Source organism: Mauremys mutica, chromosome 19, assembly GCF_020497125.1.
Source record: "Mauremys mutica isolate MM-2020 ecotype Southern chromosome 19, ASM2049712v1, whole genome shotgun sequence".
Lineage (NCBI taxonomy): Eukaryota > Metazoa > Chordata > Testudines > Geoemydidae > Mauremys > Mauremys mutica.
This window is the reverse complement of record NC_059090.1, coordinates 20576122-20592796: the sequence shown is the minus strand read 5'-3', so window position 1 is coordinate 20592796 and position 16675 is coordinate 20576122. Positions and strand designations below refer to the sequence as shown.

Sequence of the window (16675 nt, the reverse complement as noted above, 5' to 3'; positions counted from 1 at the left end):
ATAGAGGGAGAAGGAGTGTCTCTCTCACCAACACAAGTTGGTCCAATAAAAGATATTACCTCACCCACCTTGCCTCTTGAAATCAACAAGTGTTAGGAGCCTCGCTCCTTTTGAGCATGCACATCTTGGTAACAAGAGGAACAACACTGCATTGAAAAATTCTTGTACATATTTGGCGGGGCAATATTCCAATGCCAATTTTCCCTCACGGTCAAGGGCTTATTGTAATTAAGCCTGTAATACCTTATTTTGTTTCCTCTTCAGCAACTTCCTACTCATACCAAACTCTTACCAAAATCACTGAGCCAAGAGTGCTGAATAGAGCTCTATCACAGCAGCCTTTGGATTTAAACAAAAATTGGAACACAAGTTTAATTGTCTTTAGAAGATCAGACATTTCTAATGGCCACAACCACTTATTTTTAGTTAGTACTTTTTATAAAAAACAAATGGCACTTTGACAATTAAGTATGGCTCCATGTACAGAGAAAGGGTATGTGCCCTTCTGTCTCCTTTCTACATGCAATGTAAGTGGATATGCTGTTAAAACTGTTTCAGATTTATGTGCAACAGAATAAAACTTTAAGAGAAAAAGAACGGAATTGTCCATGTCAACATCATAGTTTTCCTTCAAACTGAGCCCACAGGGTTATCTCAAGACACCCTGGGTATGTTCTGTCTTTTATAGTATACTCTAGGGACTCCATATCTACATCCATTTTATAGTCTCTAAAAATGTCTGGTAATGACATCTATCAGTCTGTGTCTTTTGTCTCCGCCTCTAGCCCTGGTTTCTGGTTTCCAATGAAAGCCTCTTCAGTGAGTTGCCCTCACCAATCCTTTTTATGTGACCATACTATAAAAATCTCCTCTTACTCATAACGTTTACTGCCTTCCTTTCCCAGGTTCTCTCTGATTTCCCCCTTCCCTCTTTCTCCCTCCCCCTTTGTTATTAATAGCAAGGATTCTCCTCAAATAATGATTATAACAGACATTCTTCCTCCTTTTAATGGATGTTCCATGATTTATATCCTCATAAGAGTGAGGATTTCATACTGGCACTGGACAATTTCATTTCAGGCTACCCCTTTGTCTTAGTCTTTATACAACATAGGAGTATGACTAGTACTACTAAAAAGGTTCCCTATACAGCATCAGTCAGTCTCTAATCCCAAACTGTGAATCGAACTGCATTTGTTTGGACTTGACACTGCCATATGACATTGGGTTAAGATCAAGTCAGAGCTGATAAGATAACCAGGGTCAAGGCTGGTCAGTACATGCACAGGAGACCTCCGAGGATAATTTACATGTGGCAGAAAATTTGCTTGTGATTTAGGAAGTGGCATACATCCCTTTGTATCTATTTTGCTAGAGAGCACTCTTCTACCAGGAATATAGGTTTCTGAATATAGGTATTCTGGTTTCTTGGGGGCATTAAAGATATCTAGGCACTTTTTCAAGAACAGGGCTTTTAAACCGGATTCCCTGGCCAAATTCCAAAACGAACAATTCTATTACCTGAAAATATTTGTCTTGTAGCAATTATACAAGGTATGCTCCTTTTCCAACACCAAAAGCTGTTAAGTAGCATTGCTGTGCACTATTAAATAGCTAGCTACAATAATCCACTCTAGAAGTGACTGCATTTCAGTTATTTAAGCATCTTTATATATTCTATATTATTTATATCAATGTATTAATTTTTCTAGCGTCCTACAGCATATGTAGCACTTCACAATCATATAAAATTACAAGATTGCTTTCTTAAAGAACTGTGCAACCTAAACTGGCCAGATAAAAGACTAAATTACAATAGACTGAGGTAAACAGAGAGCGTAGAAGGGGAGAGAAAGTAAATAATAGATAATGATACTGTTGTTGCAGGAGCATTGTTTATTCCAAGGAAAACAAATCATATAAGTTGTTTTATCTAATATTCCTTGTTTGTTTAGAGTTTTTTTTAGCATCATCAGGCAAACCAAATCTATTTGTTTATATTTTTTATAAAGCAATATTGTTTAGAAATTCCTTTGGGATCCTTCTAGATGAAAGGCCCTATATAAATGTTATTACTTTCATACTGTCACATACTTTACTGAGATCATCTATTGTTCTTACACTTCCTTCTGTTTAAATATCACCCGTACAGTCAAGCAAAAGAGCAAGCAGGCAGGACACCCCTCACTGTGAAACCATGCTCAGCATCTACGGCTTTCTAACTATCACTATCAAAATATAAGCCCAGAAAGAAGACGAAGGAGTACATCCATCACTGCTAGATATGCCCTCTTCTTTCCCATTCTCAGCCAGTGTGTGTTATTCTCACATTTACACCAATATTACAATTTCAGAGTGGTAGCCGTGTTAGTTTGTATCAGCAAAAACAACAAGGAGTCCTTGTGGCACTTTAGAGACTAGAAGTGGGTTTTAGCCCATGAAAGCTTATGCCCAAATCAATTTGTTAGTCTCTAAGGTGCCACAAGGACTCCTCGTTGTTTTTGCCAATACTACAATGACCTTTGTGTGGACAGACCCCCGAGCCTGCAGGGGCGCAGAGTCCACCAATGTCAAGCTCACTGGAGGATCAGAATTGTAGTCATTTTGAACTACCCAACTCACAGAGAGATCTCCTCTTCCCTTGAATTCCATCACAGCTCTTAAGATTATTTTGCTGTTGGTCCCTGGAGTCGAGCTCTTCAGGACAAGTGTCAAAAGAGTTTTTACCATAGAGGACCCTGGCTTTTAACGTTTGCTATACACGCTACTTCCACCAGAGCACAAATTTGGCAGCCTTCAGAACACTATACCAGATTTAAAGCTTGGTTATGCCCTTTTTTTTTCCCCAGGCAATTTGAGGGGATGTATAATTTAATTTTGTTGGTTGCAGTTCATGAGCATGCCACTGTGAGTAAGATGCTATTGTTTTTAGGTTTCATATTTTGTATTCCAATGTCTGGGATAGCAGTATAACAGCACCTGGTCTTATACACATTACTTTTAAATTTGCCAAGAACAGTCAGTTTAGCTGATAAACCTGGATTTACAAACTGTCCTTTTGTCTTTATGCAAGTTTTTTCCCAACTGTATCTATACTTCACTGTGCTATCTTATAAACGGACTAACGCTGATGGAAGATTAAGTCTCTGTAATTCTTGCAGCACGTCCTACAGGCCTTCTAAAAAAAAGTGGAATAATTATCTTGGTGGTAGGATAGCTCAGATTCCCAGATGCAGCATAAGATCCCTTGTAAACCATCCTCCAGCTTTAATCACCCTATTGCTTTTAAGCATTTCTCATGTAATGCAGACACCGTTGAGACAAAGCTATCTTGTATACTTGTTTATAGATGTGAAAATAGAAGAACTACTACTAACATCCTGTGGACTTGTCACAGGAAAAGTATATGCTCTTTAATGCTCAAGAAATAAATTCTGAGCCTAGAACTTTCTGCTCACTTGAAACTCAGATCTCTTAACCCAGACCAAAGTTTTCCTGCTGCCATAAGTACAGGTAGCCAACCAACAGAAAGATTTTTAATAATGCTCAAGTTTAAACTGTTTGTTGAGTCTACATACCAATGCTTAAGCAATGTGCCAACAGGTGATATGGTGGAAGCATTTCTAGATGTTCAAAGAAAACGGAGTAAGAGTAGAGCATTCTGAAGAAGGAAATTATAAGGTGGTTTGTTGCAGTCTGGATTTGTGCCATACACGATAACCATTCCACCAGATCAGACAATCAGAAGTAGCAATCTCTGCCAATTTTGATTCAGAAGTGAAAGGAAAGCAAGAAATGCACAAGAGTCACTCTTCCAAAAAGTACTGGTTTTAACTCCTTTAAATGTTTAATTATTTCAGGAGACATCTAACATTCCTGTTTTTTAGCAAAGAGGCTGCTTCCCATTTGCTCATCAGTGAAGAGGAATTCTACCAAATTCACAAAAGAAGCCTAGGTGACCTGGCCTCTGGCAGGCTGAAACCAATACACAGTTTCTTGAACATGAATACCTACAACAAAAAATACAACCCACAAATTCACAGGTTAGAATATCAATTGCTGACTCTCCATGTTTATTCTATTAGCGGGATAGAAAGGTATATATTGTACAATTTTAGCCCCACGGTTACACAAAAATCTTCCTGGCTTTTATGGGCTATGAAGCACACTGGCTGAACTCTTTGGAAAATTACCTCTTAAGGGGCTAGCTGGACAGCATCAATAGAAATGTGGTGCCAGATAATGGCTGCAATAACTGTCTTCATCTCTGGAGAATAATGGATTGTGAATATATCAATATGAGGAGTGGAAGGGCAAGAGAGACTGAGCAGGCACCAGTTACTGGACGCAAAGATGATGCCACATGTATGATGTTATGCTCATCTCTTTTCAGGGGGAGGGAGGAGGTTCTTTACTGAGAGTAAAGCATCCATAAAGCCATGTTTGTAATCATCGATGTTAGTTTCTAAGTAAGCATTTTTGGAGGGGAAGTCGCAGGAGCACTGATGGCATACAAATCAATGAAGTACAGTTATTTCACATTTACTCGTTAGAAAGACCAATAAAAGCTTGCACGTTATTCTGAATGCCAGTTTTTCATCCTGCAGTCACATGTAATATTCAAAGAGAAAGGCTCTGAAGCGAAACTGATTTGTACCAGAGTACAAGTCCAATGATCTAAAATCTGCACCTCAGCATTCACACCTAGCAAAAGGAACAAATTTTCAATGCAAGTGCCAAATGAGTTCAATGAGCTGGGCTACAAGGAAATACTCCAAAAACAGTGAACATGCAGACATCCTTGGATTCATTCTTTTTTTTTTTTTTTCCCCGTTCCATGATGCAGGCCTTCTCTTGATGAAGCTGACTTGCCTGCAAATGTAGGCACAGTGGAGAGTGGAATGCCATAGGAAAAGTTACAGACATGAATTCTTTGCAAATTGAGAGTGTGCCTTTACTTAGCTAACAGATGTAGAAGTAGGAATACCTCTCACAGTGTAGATTATTGTATATACTGAATATGGAAGTTCAAGTTATCTTTCCATGATTATCCACAATATATTTTCCATGTGAGTTTAAACACCTAACTTAAACTGACACACAGAGATGGGGGCACCTGTAAAATCAGTATTTATTATGAAAGCCTAAAGTAAAATGGGTTGTCTCTCTTCCACTCAATTCAATCATTACATTTTCATCTAACTAAATCCTATATTAATGCAATGTTAAAATGGCACAGTTAGCCTCCCAAAAAAGTCAGGAAATGCAGAAGCTAATGTTCCAACAGCCACATGAACATGACCGTGTTGCAGATCCTGACTATTCTATGGGACATTGATTACAACAATATAGTAAGCTATATATTGAACCACAACAGGCATACCACATATATGCAACACAGCTGCATTAACATAGCTTGTAGAACCTTAACTTCTAAATTCCTGACACTATGATCTTTATGGTATGTTCTGCATTTAATTTTTAAAAAATCAATTAAAAAAAAAAAAGGATGATGCATTTTGCTTCTGCTTAGCATTTCAGTGGGTGATTTCCCACATTTGCAGCTGCTGTTGTTGAGCTGGAGGCAATTTTTATTGGTTGACATTACGACAGCAGCAACTTCAGACAGACAGGGAATAGTTCTGATTCGGGTCTGTGTTCTAGCCCCTTTATACCTCCTCTCCTTCAGCATAAAGGAGCCTGGACACAGCTGGATCTCTTTTCTAGGAGTTTGCATAGTAAAGAGCGATTCTCTAGGCAGCCCTACACTGTCCTCGTTCCACCAGCCCCCAGTGTAGAGGTATATCAGTGGGGTGCGGAGGCCAGTGACACAAAAAGGCACTGCTCAGAATTGGGGTCAGAAACATGTTATTTTAAAAGCAAAACGTAGACTGTATAAAATATGATAGTATACGGTGAAACTGCAGGGAAACCCTAAAATGACTAGACATACAATTTTTTCCCCCACACCAATGACTTACTTCTGTCCTTGATGTTACAGCAGACTTTCTTCCTGTTTGGGGTAAACACTTGTCTTTTTGGTAAATGATTATGCAGTGTGCTTTTCAACGTGAATCTCGCTCATCCAAATTACCCTAGCAGTAGGTTATCCTTAACTCAGCCTTCATTGATTAATGTCCAGTCATGTTCAAAAGGAGGCAGGGCTTCATTATGTTCTTAAACACCCACTGTGTATTCCCATTAGTGATTTTCTAATAATACATGTTTATTTTCTCCCCAAAACCAACCAAGGTGCTAGTCCTCATTGTGGACTTTCTCCATAGCAAGTTCCAAAATTTTAGCCATGTTTTTTGCTGCCTTTTATTTAACAGTGTGGTTTAGATATTTTCTGAAAGGGAAAGCATTTCTCTTCCCTTTCCTAAACTCAAAAATGGCTAAAAAGATTTTGATCAAACTTTCTAAAAAACAAAGTTCTGGGTACAAACCAAGGAGTAGGTTTTCAGAGACAAAAATGACACCTAATGTCAACTGAATTTCAAAGGGAGTTAGAACCTAACTGCCAAAAGCGTCAGCCCCAAAAATGTTTTGGGACTTGAGTGCATGTGAAAACTGAAGATTATAACTAAAACTGTTCTGTGGCCTTAAAACATGGCAAGACACTATATCTGCTGTAATAAGCATATTCACTATTAAGAGAAAAGAGCTTCTAAGTCCCATTTCAGAGTTCTCAGTGCAACTTGCGGTATATAAAGAAATAGCACAGCACCAAAAAGGTCCATTCAGCTAGAACAGAGAATGTGAAAAATGTTATGAATCTCACGTTAAGAGCTAAAATGTATGGAGTATTATAAACTAATTACCATTTGGAAAAAAATCCTTTTTGTACTGAGATTTAAAAAATTTTGATTTCCAGTAGCTCAGTAAACATTCACAAAAGCTGTATTTTTATCTCGCTCTTCATGATTGGCTACTCCGGTATTGAAAATGCAGTGAAAATTAAAGTAATGTTTAGGGAATCCAATCGCTTAGGAACATTTGCCATTTCCAAATAATTTATAGTTTTTTAACATAATTTAAGCTAAAATATTACAAATTGCTACCACACATATTCTTAATGAACGAGTAATTCAGTTATTGGAGACAATTTGGGTGAGGTAATATCTTTTATTGGACCAACTTCGGTTGGTGAGAGAGACAAGCAGAAGTTGGTCCAACAAAAGATATTACCTCACCCACTTTGTCTCGCTAACATCCTAGGACCAACACAGCTACAAGCTACACTAAATAATCTAGATAATCACATTTCTCGTTTTGAGCAGAGCAGCAAGGTATAATAGCTTATTTATTCAGTAGGTTTAAAATGGATAACCAAAATCCCCATCCCAGCTTACCTTTTATTAAAAATAGTGTCATGGTTTTAAAAATTCAAGTTCAACAGAAAGAAACCATAATGTAAGCGTGTAATTAGGTGTGTATATACTGTAGGCACATACATAGGGTAACCAGACAGCAAATGTGAAAAATCAAGACAGGGGGCTGGGGGTAGTAGGAGCCTATATAAGAGAAAGGCTGTTTTGTTTTTTCTTTCTAGAAACAAAACTTTACTTTCTCAGGCACTTTTCAATAAATCAGTGTTTTGGTTTAATATTACATAACAGTCTTTGTTGTCAGCTGCATTATTTTTCGACATCAGGAATAGAGATACTCCTGTGCTGAATACCGTGGAGTACTTTTCTGTAGTTTAATACAACCAGTCAATTAACTTTTGGAAACAAATTTTCATCAACTCCTGTTTTCTCTTGAGAATAATCAGAACTTGATTTTTTTTAAAAAAATGAAGAGGAAATTACCAAAATACCTAGTGGAAAGTTTTAATTTTTGAACCCTGTACAAAATAAAGCTAAATCTGTACCTTGATTCTATAAGGTATAAAAAGGAACAACAACAAAAGCCTTAATTCAAAGCCTGTTTCCATGAAGTTCTATTTAGTGAATGCTAGGAACCTGTTATGTCCATCGTGTAGGGAGAAACTGACACCTATTGGCAACTTTAATATTACTGCATAATGGTACTTTTCCTCAAAGTAATAAGAAACAGTTCTAATATCTGGATATATTTTAATAAAGAGAAGTGAGATTTTTTTTTGTTATATGAGTACTTAAAAGGAAGCATTTTTTTCCATCTGAATTCCAAGAGTCCTTTAAGGCATTCCTTTTAAACACAGAACATCATCATCAGTAGTGTAATTATGATCCAATCAGATGCTGGAAACATCAGTAAACAATTATTTGAAGAGGCCATCCTAGTGAACAAACACAAGCACTCTTCATCAACAGTTTGGAGAGATTACATTACACTTCTGGGACTAAACACGGTTTAATGTTACATACATGATATGCTCAGTCTTCAGGCCAAGTGTACCATGTACCATTTTTAGCAAACTCCACAGAGAAATCAGGAACCACATCAGGAGAAATATCCTGTCTTTCCAACTGCACTATGAATTACTCTAGTACAGATATCAGTGTCAGAAGATCTCTCTCCAGAAGCATCCCTGTGTCTGGGGTGTACCTTATCAGTTAGGATCAGCCATCAAGGACTATAATTAAAAATGGCATAAAAGACACCAGCAATATCAGGAAACAAATGTCAGTAGCAAACAACTTCTCCAAGCTTGAGTCAACAGTCTAAGTTACTAATTCAGTAGGTAGCAACAGCTGTGTGCACCCATTCCTAGCACAATGTGGTCCTGACCTCGTTAACCTTTAGGTGCTACCACAATAAAAATATTAATAATAATGGAAAAACAGATCTGGGACTACAGACAATGAACAGTCAAAAAAATTGACAGACCACTGGAATTATCACATTCAATCCAATGTAGATTAAACATAAAATCTACAGCTGAAAACACAGAGCACCAAGAGTAATCAGAGCAGCATTTAACAAACTAATAATAGAAGTATCGTTAATAAAAGTTCTTTTCACTACAAATGAGAGTTTATGTATGATGACAAATATGCAAAACAACACAAATACACAGAAGTAGTGGGACTTGATTCTTGGAGGTGATGGAGCACCTGCAACTCTAAACAAAGTCACTGAGAGTTGCAGATACTTAGCATTTTAGGGGGAGAAAAATAGGCCTTTAGGGATCAACATTCATTGCAATGTGGTTTTCTGACTTGCAATTTGATTCTGTTGACAACTCCAAGTCTGTTTTATGGGACTACAACTATTCACCAGAGCAGAGAAACTGAATCCAATATCATACATACTTGTAACGAAGAATTTTTTTGTGAATGTACAGCTGTCGAAGGCAGCAATTTTCTCTTGCAAGACAACAACAAGTATCCTAAAAACACAAAAATGAAAACATGTGTACTTGAAACATTAATTCTCTTGGTTTAAGATTCAATATTTAAAATGTAATTGTTTCAAGACCATCAATTTAAATTCTTGAGCAACAAACTGCCAGTTCTCCAGTAACTGGCAGTTGCTAAAGACAGTCTCATCCCCACCACATAACCTGCTCTTCAGGAAGTATACAAATACCATGCAGAGTAGTGCAGCATCTATGATATACCTCCTGTAATAAAAGGTCCATTAGAAAAGAAAAAATGGAATTGCAAGGAGCCTGCAGTGTCCTTAGTGTCTCAAATCATAATCAAATCCACAATCAGCACACAGACTAATCTAAAAGGAAGTATTTTACCATGGAAATAATCACATTGTTTATTTCATTGCAAATCTGTCAAACTACTAATAGTAAATATTACTGTTAGTAGATACCAACAGTGTTTTTCCCCCATATGAAAGCACAGCACAATGGAATTAAAGATCAGAGAAATAGGCTTTATGTAATAAATCACTTCCAGTGATTACCAGCATCCTAAATGCAAGGACAATGAAAAAAAATTCAAGGGGACAGCTATTGTTCAGTTACCTTTGGCAATTTCAGTTCTTTACAATGCAAATACCAATACACTGAAATACTGTCCTATATTTTTGAGCCTTTAAAACAAAGGACCATATATTTGGTGTGGAGGAGGATGTATGTAGATAGCCACCCACCCACAAAATTGGATCTGCCAAGCCAAGTGCCTTAGGCCCAACCTCAAAGTCATATGATCCAACAAAGGATCTCAGTAGCTTGGATCTAGCTAGGCTCTATCATTTTTGGATCCCTATGATTCAAGGTGGCTGTCTGTGCTGGGACATAATCAAAACCACTTTCATATCAACCTTTATTAGCTCCAGAGAATTAGCACAGATTATGGTGTGCTTGTTTGCCTCTATGCTGCCTCTTCTTCTGAGATCAAAGAGATCTTTTAAGAGTTTGGGGGGCTCCTTTTGAGAAGAAGATCTAGCTGCTCTACTCATAGGAAAAGATCCTAAGAACTTCTGTCCTGATGGACTTGAGGACTTCCCTGGCTAGGGTTAGACTCATTCTCTGATAGGTCTGAAGACTTCTTCAGCAAAGACTCAGAAGAAACTCCTGGCTCCAGATGATTAGGATCCTTTCTCCATGCATAAGACTCTAGAACTACTGTAGCAGATAGGAAGTCTAGCTATTCTAATACAAACCCAGAAGCAAGGGAAAGAATGGGCTCTGCATCCACTTCGGATGGCAGAAAAAGAGGAACTCTGGGACGGTTTTCGGGGGGTTGGGGGGGCCCTTTCATATCCCTACATTAACAATGCTGGAACAGGAAAGCATGTGCTTTGAAATGAGTTCTGTTGCCAAATGGCAGGACATGCAGTTTACAGCAGGAATCTACATAGGCGATGTCAAGAAGGAAAATTATAGTTCAGGGGTCCATGAGTGTTTCTGTTATAAAAGCCTCTTTTTTCCTCAATAATTTACAACTTGTCTTGTCTGAAATGAATACTAATTTTTATCCCAAACCTAACTGCTTTTACTGTCAACTATTTTTAGTTTAACAAAATGAATTCCAACTGTTTAAATCACAGGAAAGGAAAACAAAAAGGAAGTGTATCGGTTTTATGTAACTTCTTCCAGGAGGTCTCTAAGAAATTAGCCAGTTAATAATGGACAGACTGAAAGGTAGTCAAGAATAGGGTTGGTTTTTTAAAGTGTAATGTATATAAAAATTGTATTTGTTTTGATCACAACATTCTCCCCGATCCGTCTCATATTTCCTGTCTTCTGCTCTTAGAGGCAGAGACTGTGTTTTCCTCTATGGACAGTGCCTAACAGACTGTGGATGGTTTTGGAATATAAAAATATAAATACTGAATGCTTTTCTACTCTTCCGCTATTCAAATTTTATTTTAAAAACTTCAATTTTGCACTGCATTAGTCTACAGTATAGCTAATGCCCCATTAGGACTTCAACTGGCCATTTTTCATGCATTTTCAATTTGAAATAGTGAACTTTTCTTGGATGATGATAGAATCTGAAATGTTCCAGAAAAACAACTACCCTTGATACAGCCCCACAACTTTGAAGTAGCTATTCCATTTTCACCACTTAGGGGAAAAAAAACATTAGCACCTGGAGAGAGTTTTTTTAGTTGGGAGACTTTGAATGATGTTTTGCCTTTTGACTGTTTTTACAATTGGACTTTTCTTCTGCTAAAAAAAAAAAAAGAAAGAAAAAAGAAAGAAAGAAAGAAAGACTAGACTGGAAAGATTTACTATCATCACACTGTCCACAAGGGAACTTTAAATTTTTAAAGAGACAGTTGCACAGATACATACTGAACTCTTTCTGACAGACTGTTAAAGGAACAGTGACCTATTTTGTGAAAATTTTCTTTTCTATTCTTAGTTTAACTTCTTCAATTCAACTCAGTTATTTGATACTGTCCCACTGATATGGAATTTCATTGTGGATAGTTAACACTAACATACTATTTAGTCCTTTAATTCTACTATATCATCAAATTATATTACTTTATTGTGTTATGAATATTATTTGTTTGTTCAACTGTTCTATATTCTAATATTTCCTTCAACTATTCATCTTTGATTAATTTAGACACTGATATTCTCTATGGTGCCATAGTAGAGAACTGTCTGTTTTAACAAAATTTGTAGCGGTCTTTAGACTCCTCACCCTTTTATTCCTTTAATTTCATCATCATCTCCTTCTTCACAATGTAGTTTACTACTCTCTCCCCCCTTAAAACTGACACTTATTCAATCCTGTCATTTATTTCTTTACACAATATCCAGAATAAATTTGACTATTGCCACCTGTTCATCTCTAACTTTCTCAATTCTCACTTTGCACCACACCCCATTCGTCAATCTGTTTAAAATGATGCTGCTAAAATCAACATCGTACAAAATATTTTCAATTAGAGCATTTCTTAATAAATTACATTTTACATTTCTATAGCACCTTCCATCTTGAAGGATCCCAAAGAGTACATCACAAACTATACCTATAGCACCAATGAAATGCAGCAATTCCTCTAGGCCTGAGTTTCTCCATCTGTAACATGGGAATGACACTGTTCCCTCCTCTATAAAGTACCTTCTGATATACGGATGAAGTTTGCTGTAAAAAAGTGTTAATAATAAATACTAATAATATGAGGTAGAGAGAAGTAGCCATCCATGCAGGCAGTCCAATAGTGGGGATGGGAAAAAAATTTTTGGTCAAAGCCATCAAAGTAAACATTCTTATTAGAAGTGCCAAAGGATCATTTCTATCCTCATGCAGAGACAGACAGACCTTGGACTTTGTATCTCTTTTGACTGAAAACACAGTGTCGGATATTCAGTTTTATCCACCTCAGAAATGTGAGCTGAGTTAACCTGACAGGATCTGAACCTGTGGTTCCAGAGAATCGCAGTATTTCCAGACCTGATGCTTAGATATTTCTAAGCCATCCTCTTTCAGGATTTAGGTATTCAAAGTGTTGTTATTCCAGAAAAAATACACTGGAATATCTAGTTCCCACCTTCTAGCATAAATGAGTAGAATTATTATTTATACAACTCAGAATGCATATGAGGTCTCTATATATATTCTATCAAGACACAAGGGTTCTGCCAGCTCAGACACTGACTTACAGATGTTAACTGATTTAACAGCACTGTGCCCCAAATTCCCAATCCGTAAAAAGGAAAATGGGGATACTTGACATTCCTACACACTAAGGCATTGTGACGCTTAATCAGTTCATATCTGTAAAGTGTTTTCAGATGGTCATCACTACAGAAGTATTGTCCTATTTTAAGTCAAAATATTCCTTGAAAAGTGAAAAACCCAAGCTCTACTTTTGGCAGAACTGAGATGCCTGCATGATATTTTAAAATCCTAAAGCCAGTCAATGGATAAAATGTAAACTATGATTGTTACTAAAGTTTTCTATGCAGCAAAAAAAAAACCCAAAGAACCAAAAAAACCATACAAAGAGAGCGAAGGAAAGTTTCTACCTTTTGTTGCAATGCAGATCATAAATAGGAGTTTTGAACTGTATGGATTTGACCATCTCTCCTGTTCGCAAAGAGTAAAGGTCCACACAGCAGTAAGGTGGGCTTGTGCTGAAAAGATCAAGGAAAAAGAAGTTTAGATATTGTATATTTCTAAACATTTTTAAACCACTGTCTTAAAAATATTAAAACCAAACTACTCATGATTTGTCCTTCTGTTCCCCCTTCTTAGCCCCTCCAGGCCCGATCTAGTAAAAAGTATGCAAAGTATGCTATTCAAATGAAGCTCAACACTCTGGGCTTTTGTAAAATAAAGTTGATAAAGTAGCTGGAAGAATAGGATGAAGAGGTGTGGCTATACAGATGAAGTGAGATGGAAAGGAATAGGACTTGGGTTTGGGAGGAAGCTCAGTTTGCAGAATATTTTGTTCAATCATTCCAGACTTTTGTATTGTTATTAGAAACCTTACCTATAGCATTACCTATAACCCTTTTGGATTTTATTACAATAGTGTGGCTAGTAATGAATTTCAAGGATCTGAAATATCAGTGCCCAAGAAAGGCATTTCCTATAATTCTACACAATCCAGTACAATCTGCTGTCAGTGACCCATGTAGTTCACTTTCTGGTGATAAGGTTATATTCTAGTTAAAGGTATAAAAATGGGTAACACCAACTTATTATCATTTCAAGTTTGCAACTAAATGGGCAATAATAAATAATTCAATAATTTACTAGTTATGATAAACAGTGATAATTACAGAGTTCAAAAAGCATAACCACAGTGTAGTTACATTGTAATTACAGTGTAACTAAAAACAAGTTTTAAATTAAGTTAAACAAAATACAGGCTATTTATATTACTGTAATAAGCTACAAAACAGGCTACAAAAGAGGTATCACTAAAAGCAGAGTACAACACATCACAACTTATTTCTCTGCACAAATAAATCTCTCCACTTGGAGGCAAGATTTTTCTCCCATTTCAAACATACTAGAAAATGCAGAAAGGAGGACAAGACAAGTCAAAACATGATCTCACAGTTAATTCCCCACCAGAGATGGCAAATGCAAGATATCGTCTCTAAGTAGAGAACAAAGATATTAAACATTTATTAAAGCTAATGTTTAAAATCAAGTTTACACAGGTTAGGAAGGAAGGTACTGTACATCTGGGGTCAGGCTTGAGTTATGAGAGATTACAAGTAGCAGTTACAAGGTTCACAAGATACATACATAGCACATAACCAGCATAGACCCAGATTGGGGTATGGGAGTTTTTAAAGTGTCAGTGAATAAGTGATCTTGGGTATGAAACCCACAGAATGTATTTTGAGTCGAAGTCAGTATTGGTGCAGGGAATAGGTACATGGGCGGGGTGTGTCCCTTAGTTCGTCAGGGAAGCAAGTGGGTTATTTCCCTGACCGGCGGTCTTGTTTACTCATCCTAGTACTGACGGTGTCCTGTGATGTGCTCCATGCAGATGTCTCTGGACCACCTTATTATACTGGATTTTAGCCAAAAGGCCAAGCAACAGCATCCCATTTTTGGTTCAATGATTAAATGATTTCAACAAAATCTATCTTTGTATCTGAAATCTTATTTTTTTTGAAGATTTGCATAGATGCATATAGTTTAATTTCACTAAATAACCTGTTTATGAATAATGTTGAGGTCCATTTCCCAGCATGTCATAAATTTGCTAATTTCCAAAAAAGATTCATCCATAAATTCAATGTTGTTGTTATTGGTATTTTTAAGAGAAATAAAATATTTTAGGTTTTTGTTCTTGTTTTTAAAGTACAGTGAAACCTTCCTCGGTTGTACAAAACAAACTCTTCTTTGCGATAAGGTAAGCTAAAGAAACGGAAGAGAGAGTATGTTATATAAGTGAAATAACAGCAGAAAAAAATATTCACTTTCAAACTAATTTAAATCTAATTCTCATGGGATAAAATAAGTTTTTCCAAATTATTTGGGGACATATTTAAACCTGCCAAAGGTCCAGTAATAAGAAGAGGGTCATTATGGGGTCCTCTTTCAACATTCTACATATGTCCCAAGACTTTTTGGAAGGAAAAGGATGAATGTGACCCTCCTGTATTTGGAAAGGGAGAGGGTATTATTACACTGATTCCATGATAGCCTCAACAGCTACGAACCTTTTCTGTACAACCACAGTCGGCCAAGTGTTTAATTTCACGGATCCCAAAGTCAGACTTCGGAACAGCGGATTTGACCCACCAAATATGGGTCACTTGACAAGTATGCAGTTCTAAATTTGTTCTAGCTATTTACATAGGATTTCACTCTAACACTTACTTAAATGGATACATATTATACTATATGGCAACAGTTGAATCACAAGGCAACTTCTGCTACATAGACATGCAGAACCCACATCACATTTATTGTAGACTCTTGTTTAAACAGTACTGAGCTTTTCAAATAGTGTGTGTTGCTTTTATCATTTTACTATAAATAAAACTCTACAGCCATTTCGTAATAAAAGGGCAAACTTTCTGTAGATAGAAAAAAGTGCCGAGTGTTACAATAGAGTTGAGAAGGGTAGTGGTGGATACCATTTCACAAGCTGGAGAGAAGCTTTGATGTGGCAGTTCTCCTCTATAACACCTTTTTTTCCTCCAAGAGTGCATTAAAATGATGGCTATTTCTAGGTCAACGAATATGAAGCAGCACAAATTGCCAGCTGAATAAACACACTAAGTATGGGTAAAGAGAATGTGTTTCCTTTTGCGTATATCTGCTTTATTTTACAGTGTTTTACACAATTCCTGACACAATACTTGCTTGTGTTTCGGACCTAGGCTGCTGAAGAATTTTTCTGGAGAACTAGGGACACAAATACGGACCATTTCCTATCTAGAATCCAACAAGAATATGGTGTGCAAAATACGCATATACTGTTGAGAACCAACATGTACACAAACATTTTCAAAAAACAACAACACGTAATTAACTCCCACAGAAATTCTTTCATAAAGAATCATTTGCTCCAGGCACATACCTATGTTAATAATTAAAGGAGAGGGTACATCAGTGTCAACCATTTACAAGACCAAAAGACAGGACACAACAATCAGTCACCTTCAATTAGCAGTTCATTACTACTAGAGGATGTTGGAAAGCAAGTGCTGATCTATTTGCCAACTTGCCCTGATTTAACTAAATCTGCTTCCTAAAGCCAATTTAACCATTTTTGGTGCAAGTCTGTGCATGGAACTCTCTTATTTCAGAAGAGAAGTGATTAAGGTTGATTTAGGTAAAGTCAGACTATTAAT

At 36.8% G+C, this 16675-nt stretch overlaps 1 protein-coding gene across 9 annotated transcripts in view; it reads right to left on the bottom strand.

Moving 5' to 3' along the window:
* Positions 1–16675, bottom strand: part of BCAS3 (BCAS3 microtubule associated cell migration factor) — a 482555-nt gene that overhangs the window by 394396 nt on the left and 71484 nt on the right. For all 9 annotated transcript variants that reach the window (XM_044993805.1, XM_044993810.1, XM_044993811.1 and 6 more), the window contains exons 8-9: positions 13376–13483; positions 9240–9316 (exon numbers count right to left, since the gene is read on the bottom strand). In XM_044993805.1, coding sequence (XP_044849740.1) covers positions 9240–9316; positions 13376–13483 — 185 coding nt within the window. The remainder of the gene's footprint in view (positions 1–9239; positions 9317–13375; positions 13484–16675) is intronic.